This window comes from Parus major, chromosome 14 (genome assembly GCF_001522545.3).
Source record: "Parus major isolate Abel chromosome 14, Parus_major1.1, whole genome shotgun sequence".
NCBI lineage: Eukaryota > Metazoa > Chordata > Aves > Passeriformes > Paridae > Parus > Parus major.
Window position 1 is genome coordinate 15142704 of NC_031783.1, and position 9388 is coordinate 15152091.

The 9388-nt window shown below is 66.0% G+C and overlaps 1 protein-coding gene across 3 annotated transcripts; it reads right to left on the bottom strand.

Moving 5' to 3' along the window:
* Nucleotides 1–2127: 2127 nt before the first annotated feature.
* LOC107210945 (hexosaminidase D-like) lies at nucleotides 2128–8542 on the bottom strand. 3 transcript variants are annotated; one of them, XM_015642349.3, is made up of 15 exons: nucleotides 8431–8541; nucleotides 5811–6007; nucleotides 5500–5605; nucleotides 5130–5361; nucleotides 4898–5007; nucleotides 4485–4572; nucleotides 4240–4404; nucleotides 3983–4166; nucleotides 3805–3876; nucleotides 3493–3697; nucleotides 3319–3401; nucleotides 3040–3118; nucleotides 2785–2886; nucleotides 2568–2657; nucleotides 2128–2458 (listed from the first exon to the last, which is right to left on the bottom strand). In XM_015642349.3, exons 3-15 carry the CDS (start codon nucleotides 5592–5594, stop codon nucleotides 2275–2277), a joined length of 1689 nt encoding a protein of 562 aa, XP_015497835.1. In that variant the 5' UTR covers nucleotides 5595–5605; nucleotides 5811–6007; nucleotides 8431–8541; the 3' UTR covers nucleotides 2128–2274. The 3 variants fall into 3 exon arrangements, with proteins under 3 accessions (XP_015497835.1, XP_015497836.1, XP_015497837.1); XM_015642350.3 differs by lacking the exon at nucleotides 8431–8541 and adding an exon at nucleotides 7555–8280; XM_015642351.3 differs by having other exon boundaries at nucleotides 2367–2458; nucleotides 2576–2657; nucleotides 8431–8542.
* Nucleotides 8543–9388: the final 846 nt, after the last annotated feature.

Consider the following 9388-nt stretch of genomic DNA (forward strand, 5'->3'; position numbering starts at 1 on the left):
GGCGGAGCGCGGGGATCCCCCTCCCCGGTGCCGGGCCCGGGGGACGCCCCGGTGGGAGCCGCCGCGCAGCCGTGCCGTGTAACGAGCTGGCGGGTCTCGGCTACCGGAGGGGACGGGGGGAACACGGCCGTGCTCGGGGCCTCTTCCTCCTCGGGGAGGATCCCGGGGGGGTCCAGCAGACCCTCTCTAGGGGCACCCCGTGCTCCCCAGCCCGGTTCCAGCGTGCCCCTCGCCTCTCCCCGTCCCGCCTGGCCAGCGCAGCAGCCGATAGCGGATACCGGGCAGGAGCAGCCTTTCCATTTCTGTAAAAAGCTCGTTACCGCGTCATTTTGTACTTCTGTTGACACAATGGCCGGTGACATTCGTCCCTTTCACTTTTAAGGCTGAAATACGTTAGAGTTGCGAAGGGTTCCCGGCTGTGTCGAGGGTTCAGGAACCCGATAGGAAATGGGGCCAGTGATGGACAGGGCGTTAATATCCCCACGATGCCATAAAGGGCAGAGCACGGACACCACTCGCACGAAATCAGCCCAAATTTCTGCCCTCCCGGACAAGTTCCTAGCTAAAAGCCTCGTGGCATCCCGGCTCCAGCAAACGGGTGTTGGGGCACATGGGGACAGAAGGCTGCTGGCCAGCTGGCCAGCACAGCCCTGGACACTGAGGGGTGCACTCACGGGTGGGTGCAGTGTGCGGGGACCGGGAGCTGCAGCCCCGTGAGAGAGCCCGTGGCAGACGGGAAGATGGAGGAGGGACCCCAGCCGTGCCCTGATGCCCCCTGCCCGCCCCGTGCTGGTCCGTGCCCCCCGAGCTGGAGCCCAAGGGTCCCCCCTGCACAGCCCCCAGCTCCCGCCCAGTCTCCATCTCCGGGCTGACCCCCCCTCAGGGACGGCGGGGTCCGTCTCCTCTCCCCACCCCCACTTTCCAATCCAGGACATTTGGGTTGCCAGCACGGAACGCCGTCTAATCTGCCCTCTAATCCCGCAGCCGGGCGCTGCACGGGGCCCTGAGCCGCGGCCGGGCTCCGGGGCTGGGGGCTGGGGCTCCGCACGGGTCGGGGGCTTCCTTCACATCTGCCACCACCTGATAACAAACGGAACGCCTCAACAAAGGTCCCTTTGTGCCCCTCGGCTCGCTCCTGCTGGTCCCCCACACCCAGCACAGACACGGCACGGGGCAGCTCCCGGCCCCGGGGCACCGGGACCTCTGTGACCGGGGCACCACACGGGGCAGCAGGGCCACGCTGTGGGGCCGGTGGGGTGCACCGATCTGTCCCTCCTCCCCGCCTGAGCCAGGCTTTGCGGGAGGAGCTCCAGCCCGGCGTTCCTGAGGCTCCCTCGGGGCTCTTGCCAAGTCGGGTTGGTCTTTGCAGAGCAGAAGAATGTGCAGTGAAATGTCCCCGTTCCTGCCCTGCACACGCCGAGCAAAGCCCGGAACGGGCAGAGCCTGGGGCACAGGGGGTTTTTAGGATGGGCACTGTGGGCAACAGGCACGTGGAAAGCTGACTGTGGGAACTGGAGACAGCACCAGCAGCAGGAGGGCTCATCCCACGCAGAGATCCCCACGCATCCCCCCGGCACAGCTGCCTTTCCGATGGGAAAAGAGCAGAGCAGAGCCCCTGCCTGGAGCCGGGAGCAGGGGGGGTCGGGGAGCACACGGGGCCTGGGTGCTGGAATAACAGAGAACAGGGAAGAGATGAAGGCAGAGTTTGGAGGCTGAAGAAGCCACCACTGTGCTCACACCCCTCCCAGCCACCAGGGATTCACAGACTGAAAGCTGACACAGGGTTGGGGAGCGGATGCTGTGGGAGCCGGGCAGGGTCCCGGCACGTCCCTCTGTCCCTGCTCCATCCCAGGTGCCTTTCCTGGGACACACAGCACGCAGCAGCCACAAGCTGGATCCCGTCCAGGCAGGGCAGGGCTGCCCTCCAGGCCAGCACGAGGCACACGGGTGTCCCCATGAGCTCTGTCACACTCTGCCCTGTGGCTGCCAACGCCTCCAGCTCCATCAGAGCCTGAGCAGGGGCCCAGGAGCTGTCACAGGATAGACCCCAGCCCTCCACTCCAGCCCGAGCTCCCTCTCCCTGCACGGGGGGGCAGAACCGTGCCCCCCTCCCAGCAAGCAGCAGTATCTATGAAAATACTTTATTGTGGAGGGGGGAGTGCAGGGGCTCTGTACAGTGCAGACAGCGGCAGCAGTGCTGTCACCAGCAAACACACACCACGGTGGCCCCCAAAGCCCAGCCAGGGGGCAGCGGGAGCCGGGGGCCTGCAGCCCCTACGTGGCCTTGGGCCGGGCGTTGAGGCGGATGATGGCCCGGTAATCCCGCACCAGGTCCCGCAGCTGGTCCAGGTAGGGGTTGATGTTCTCCTCCATCCACTCCTCCACCGTGTCAGGGAAGTAGATCCTCTCCAGCTGGGCACGCAGGTCACGGACAAAGCTCTCCCAGTCCTCATGGAGCCTGGAGGGGAGAGCAGGGATCCAGCTCCCTCCTGTGAGGGACCCCAGGGCCGAGCCCGGGACCCCTCCCAGGCCCAGGCAGACCCCTCCCAGCCCCCAGCACCACGTACTTCAGCACCTTGCTGCCAAAGCTCTCCATGTTGCGGGGGTTCCCAAACTGGTGCTTCCGATGGTAGGGGCTGAACCAGCCCTTGATGGCACTGCAGAGGCACGAGGGACTTGGGACACGGGGCCACCAGGGATGGGGAGCTGCTCATCAGGCAGGTCCCCTCCCATGGAAAAACATGGCCAGAGGCACCAATCCCACTGTTCCCCCCCGCCTGTTACCTCTCCTCCTCCAATGCCTTAAGGATGCTCTCCTTCAGGTGGCCATTAACCTGCTCCACCATGTGGTAGATCTCCACACCGGGGAACGCTCCCCTGCCCTCGCTGGGGAAGGGGAGGGGAAGGTGAGGGCTCAGCACGTGGGGTGCACTGGGCTGGGTGAACCCCAGCACCCTGGTGGGCCTGGGACCAGGGAATTTGGGTGACCCTCCAGTGCATCCCCTTCTCATGCAACTGTCCCGGCCACGTGCCACACACCAGGTGCTCTGCTCCAGCTGCACGCTCTCCAAACCCAGCACATCCAGGACCTTCCTCTTTGCCTCCTCTGTGAAGCCCCCTGGAGGGCGAGGAAAGGGACAGAAGAGCTTGGGACACCTCACCATCACCCTGGCTTCACCACACCCCCAAATGTGAGTGAGGTGAAGCTCTTCCTCCTCTGCCTCTCAGCTCCCGCAGCGCCCTGCCCAGCAGGACGGGCTCTGGCAGGCAGTGGGAGCTGGGGTCAGCCTGGCCATGCCAGCAGGGCTGGGGGCTCACCGTTCACCAGGGTCTGCAGGCAGATGGCCAGCGAGGGGATGCTGACGGGCAGCAGCTCACAGAGCACCGAGTAGTGATCGTACCTGCGGGACAGGGACAGCCACCACCTCTGCACCGTGCCAGCACGGCTCTGTGGGCACCGGGAGGGCAGGGGGGGCTCCCAGCACCCCTTACCTCTGCCAGCCGGTGAGCACAACACCCTGCAGGCGCAGCGGGGCCAGCCGTGGCACGGCCTGCATCACCTGCAGCCAGCTCAGGTGGTTTTTCAGGTGGTAGCTCAGCGGGGTCCAGGCCTGTGCCGGCCCCGTGGTGCCCTTGAAGGCGCTGGCGAACCAAACCGCCTCGAAGCCGCTCTCCACGTACTTGGTGAGGAACGGCACTGCAGCGGGACAGGTGCGAGCCACCAGTGCCACTGTCCCCAGGAGGCTGTGGGGGGACCAGGGGGGATCCCCCCACCACTCCCAGGAGCCTGGCACGTCACCTTACCGATCTGCTCAGCCTCGAAGTCGGGAGCGTAGAACCACACCACGGGTGAGACGTGTTTCGCTATCCCGGACTCTGCAGGGACAGCAGCGAGGGGATGTTGGTGCCAGCAGCAGGAGGGAGCCTCGGGCTGCTGAGGAACGTGGCACAGGAGCCAGCGCTGCCGTCCCTGTCCCCTCACCCCGCAGGGCTCCCACGCTGATCTTCCTCAGCATGTCATCCCACATGAGCACCCGCAGCCCCCAGTACTGCGCCGTGAGGAAGCCCAGAACCTCCTTGATGTGCCTCAGGTACATGGTGCCCACGTCGCCCTTGTTGTGGCTCATCCAGTTCTTGGAGTCCATCCCCTCCCCGAGGTGGAAAACCTGGACTTGGGGGAAGGGAGACGCTCAGCAGCCCTGGGAGCACCCCTGGGGTCCCTGCACAGCCCCTGCCCACCTCGTCTGCGCCGATGTGGATCCAGGTGGAGCGCCGGTGCTTCTCGATCACCTGTGACAGGATGCTCTTGAGCAGGGCCAGGGTGTCGGGGACGTGGGGGTTGAAGCTGTTGGGGAAACGCTCGACCTCCCGCAGGTGCTGGTACTTCTGGTGCTTGAGGATGAACTGCGGGGAGGAACCATCAGGGAGGTGTCCAGGAGGAACCCCTGTGATTTGGGATGGGGAACAGGACTGGGACCCTCTACCTCTACATGGCCAAAGGTCTGCACCAGGGGAACCACCTCCAGCTTGTGTTGTTCCGCCAGCTGCTGGATCCGTTCGATGTCCTCCTCGCTGGGAGGGCAGGGACAGGCTCAGCGAGGGATGCCAGGGCAGAGAGCAGAGCATGGGGGCACTTCCCCCTCCTCCCCCTCCTCTGGCACCCTGCCCACATGGCCCTGGTTGCCCCACACATGTGTGCACTTTACTGAGGGGCACAAATATTGACCTGTCAGGGGAGGAAGCTGGTCTGCCCAGCAGCACAGCCTGGCACTCTGACCGTGGTTATCGTGGGCACAGGGCCAGGTGGGTCACACCCAGCCCCTGGCACACCAGGACCTGCGGGGGCTGCAAGCCTCACAGCCAGCTCGGCACGCAGCCCTGTGTGAGCCCTGCTCACCTGTAAGCGTACGGGGACCTGAGGATTTCCAGCTCCCCCTTGAAGGGGAACATGTCCTCGTACTCGATGAGGACGCCGTTGGCTCCCAGCTGGGACAGGAGGGGGAACACCTGCAGGGTGGGCAGGGTGGGCTCAGCAGTGGGGCTGGCACAGTCCAGGTGTCGGCAGGAGACCGAGCCCCGTCAGGACATCCCCTCCTTGGCCTCTCCTCCCTGTCCCTGGGCATCCTCACCTGTTCCAGGTAGGAGACTCTGGGCGCAGCTCCTTTGAGGTCCAGGTGGACCAACCTCATCTCGGTGGCACTGACATCCCTGGGGACCTGCTGCTTTTGCTTCAGGGCTGTTATCTTTGCCGCAGGGACCTCCAGAACCTGGCTCTGGGGGATGATGTCCTGGACGACGTCACCCGTGTCCCCCCAGAAGCCGCTGTCCTTGCTGACGTGCTTGTGAAGCTCCAGGGTAAAGCTGCCGGGAGTGGAGCAGGGATGGGGGTGTCCATGGGGTTATGGGGGCAGAAGCTGCCCCCAGCACCAGGCACCACGCAAGCACAGCCCAGGGGGTGCCACAGACCCCGACCCCGCCGGGGTCCTGCTGTCACCTCACCTGTCACGGAAGAGGAACTTGATGCCGCCCAAGGCAACGAGGAGCAGCACGACGAGCCGCAGCAGGTTCAGCCGGTGACTCCGCTGGAAGGCCATCTCCGGGATCTCTGGGGACACACACGGGCTCTGGTACTCCGTGGCCAGCAGTGGCCAGAGGGACCCCAAGCTGAGCCCACTCAACCCCACGTACCGTGCCCTGCCCCCCTGCCCAGGGCAGCGCGGGACCCAGAGAAAGGCGGCATGGGGGCAGCCCCTCTGGCCAGCCTGGTGCCCATCGGGGACGTGCTCGGCACCGTCCCGTGTCCCTCCTACCTCGTGTGCCCCAGCGTGGGGCCAGCGGCAGCTCCGCCTCTGCCTCTGGCCGCTCGAGTGAGGCCGGTGCCGGAGCAAACAGGGCGGTGGCTGCAGAGCAGGTCCCCGCCGGGGATCCCGTGCGGCTGCCGGGTCCCCCCCGAGCCAGGGGCCGTGTCACAGGGCGGCTGGATGGGGTGGCATCACGGGCTGCATCCCTGCGGGCAGGGAAGAGGTGGTTGGGAGCCACCCAGGCACCGGGCTGCTCCGGGGATGCCACCGGCACCGGCGGGGTGAGGTGGCGGCCCGGAGCCCCTCGACACCCGCAGGGGCCGTGCGAGAGGAGCACGGATCCTCCTGGGAGGATCACACAGAGACATCGCTTCTGCCCTTTCTGTGTCCCGTTTCTCCGGTTCTGGTGTGTTGGGTGAGGCCCGGGGAGGGCAGCGCAGCCCCCCCGGCCCCGCGGAACCGGCGCTGCTGCCGCCAGCACTTGTGGTGAGCTGCCACCCAAACACAGCCGAGCTCAGGGTTAAATTCAGCGCCGGCAGACTGGGGAAGCGAAAAGCAGATTTTGGCAGCTTCGGGTGCCCAAGCGGCTCAGCTGATCGCGAGGGTTTTGTTTGTGTTGCCAGAGCGGTGGCACGGGGGAGAGCCGCGCTGAGCCTCCGGCTCCGAGCGATCTCTTTTCCAGGCACAGCCCCAATCCCTCCCGACACGTTCTGCTGCCGCGGGGTGCGGGGGCTCCGCTCCCGGGACCCCCCCGGGCAGCTGCAGCCACAGCACCGGGCCCCGGCAAGGCCAGGTCACAGGCGGACAGCGATGTGCAGGAGGGAGCTGCAGCATCCTTGCTCCATGCCCATCGCCCGGTGCCCGCGGGTACCCAGTCCCTCGGTGCCCGTGGGCAGGAGGAGGAGCAGGAGCAGCTTTTTGGGGAGCAGGCTGTTCCTCGCGCTCCTTCCCTGCATGGACAAGGTACCTCGTGGCACTGCAGCTCCTGTGCTGCGGGGGACAAATGTGGTACCCACTCCCCGCCGTGCCCAGCCCGGGATATTCCTGGCAGCTCCAGCACAGCCCAGCGGGGATGTGCCAGGCTGGAGATGGCTGCCAGCCCAGGGGTCACCACTGGGTGCACAGAGGGGCACAGAGGGGACACAGGAGGGGGGTCAGTGGCCTCTGGGCACGCAGCACGGGGAGCCCAGCACCCAGGAAGGCCATAAATATGCCAAGTGCTAATGGCGCTGTCATGGGAACACAGCGCCTGATCGGAACAGGGATAAATATTTAGACAGACGCTGTCAGCTCGCCAGGATTCGGTGTTTTTAATACACGTTATCTTATTTAAATAGGGCAGGTTCCCAGGGCTGGAGTTCCCTGGCATAGGCAGAGCCAGGGCAGGCGGGATGGGCACTGGCCGGAGCGGGGGAGCCCCAAGGGGTGCCGGGGGCAGCCAGGGGCACATCCCTGCTCCACGGGGACATCCCTGGGCAGCGAAAGCTCAGCGATGGATGCCGCCCCTCTAAGCCGGCACCTCGCCTCGGGCACCCGCTGTATTTGTTAACGCCACATCTTCTGCTGCCAGCGCTGGGGGACGGAGCTGGCAGCAGCCCCGGGAGCTCGGCAGAGCCCGCGGCTCCGCACAACCGGCCGGGCTCACTCAACGTTTCACCGGCGGCGGGGCGAGCAGGGGCCGCACCCTCGGCCCCTCTTTGCCCGGGTGGGTTTTGCTGCCAGCCCCCCGCATCCAGCCCAGCTCCCCGCTTACCTTCCAGAGCCCCGAGGAGAGGAGCATGGAAGCGAACAAACCCAAATCTGAGCCTGGAGATGGCAGCGGGGGAGGGGGAGGGAGCCGGGGGTGGCAGGTGCCGCTGCGTTCCGTGCAGCGAAGGTTTGGGGTGCTCCCCGCTGTCTCCATGCCGAGCCCCAACACACCCGACGGTGCAGCCACGGTGGGAGCGATGCTGCACGCTTCGAGTGCACGCTCACACACACGCGCGCACATCCTCACGTGCTTCCAGAGCATTCCACGGCCAGCCGGGCTGCCAGCCTGTGTCACCCCCAGGAGGTCGCGGGGCTGCAGCCCCACAGCCGGGGAGAGGCTGCAGACCCCCGTGGGGCTCCAGTCCCATGGCAGCAGGAGGGGGCTGTTCCCTCTTCCTTGGGCAGAACCGGTCCCTGTCCCATCCCGTTCCCTCCCGGGCTACTGGAGCACACACAGAGCAGCCCCTGGGCACAAGGGACCCTCTTCACATCCCACCCACCCCTCTGTGCTGCGGGGCACCACGCACGCCCCGCAAACCCGGCACACGCCACAACGCCGCACGCCAAGGACATCCCTTGGACATTCCCACGCTCCACGGCACCCTCCGGGCTCTGCTCGGCACCGCTGCGGCCCCGGGCACACCTCCGTCCTCCGCGGGCATCCCTGCATCCTCCCAAGCATCCCTGCATCCTCCCAAGCATCCCTGCATCCTCCCAGGCATCCCTGCATCCTCCCCGGGCTTCCCTGCGGCAGCGGCGCCCTGCATCCCCCCGAGCATCCCCGCATCCTCCGGTACCGGTCCCCACCGCGGCGCCGGGCATCCCTGCGCGGTGCCGCCATTCCCCGGCCCCGAGCATCCCCCGCTCCCCCGGCCCTTACCGGCAGGTGCGGGGCGGCCGCGGGCACCGCCGGGAGCGGGCACGAGCGCGGGCACGAGCACAAGCACGGGCAAGGGCACGGGTACGGGAACGGGCACGGCCGCAGCCGCAGCCGCTCTTAAAGGGCCCGGTGCCCGCCGGTGCGGCAAGTGAGGGGGGGCGCACCGGGCCCCGGTAGCCGGCGGGCACCGTGCCCAGCGCCCCGGTGCCGCACGCTCACGGCGGGGAGCACCGGCACAGCGCGGAGCCGCCGCCCACCCTGCCCCGGGAGACACCGGCACAAAGGGTGGCCCTGCGGCGGCTCCGCGGTGCCCGGTGCGTGCCCGGGGTCGGTTCCCAGTGCCCGTTCGGGCTCGGCGTGTGCCCAGTGCTCGCCCCCACCAGCCATGCCCGGTGTGTGCTCTGTGCCTGGTGCCCGGTGTGTGTCCCGTGTCCCGTGTCCCGTGTCCCGTGTCCCGTGTCCCGTGTCCCGTGACTGGCGTGTTCCCGGTGTGTGTCCCATGTCCCATGTTTCATGTCCCATACTTGGCACACTGTATACCTTGTGCCCAGTGTATGTCACATGTCCCATGCCCCTTGTTCCATGCCTCATATCCCATATCCCATATCCCAGATCCCATATCCCAAATCCCATATCCTGTATCCCAAATCCCAAATCCCATATCCAATATCCCATATCCCATACCCCAAATCTATCCCATATCCCATACCACATATCCCATATCCCAAATCCCATATCCCGTATCCCAAATCCCAAATACCATATCTGATATCCCATATCCCATATCCCATACCCCATACCCCATATCCCATACCCCAAATCCCATATCCCATATCCCATATACCATATTCCATATCCCAAATCCCATATCCCATATCCCATATCCCATACCCCAAATCCCATATCCCAAATCCCATATCCCATATCCCATATCCCAGATCCCATATCCCATATCCCA

Coding starts and splice junctions, on each gene's coding strand:
- LOC107210945 (XM_015642349.3), bottom strand. CDS start 5,594: ATGGCCTTCCAGCGGAGTCACCGGCTGAACCTGCTGCGGCTCGTCGTG. Junction 4,573..4,897: donor AGGTCCCCGTACGCTTACAG/GTGAGCAGGGCT, acceptor CTGCCCTCCCAG/CGAGGAGGACATCGAACGGA. Junction 4,167..4,239: donor TCCACATCGGCGCAGACGAG/GTGGGCAGGGGC, acceptor CCCCAAGTCCAG/GTTTTCCACCTCGGGGAGGG.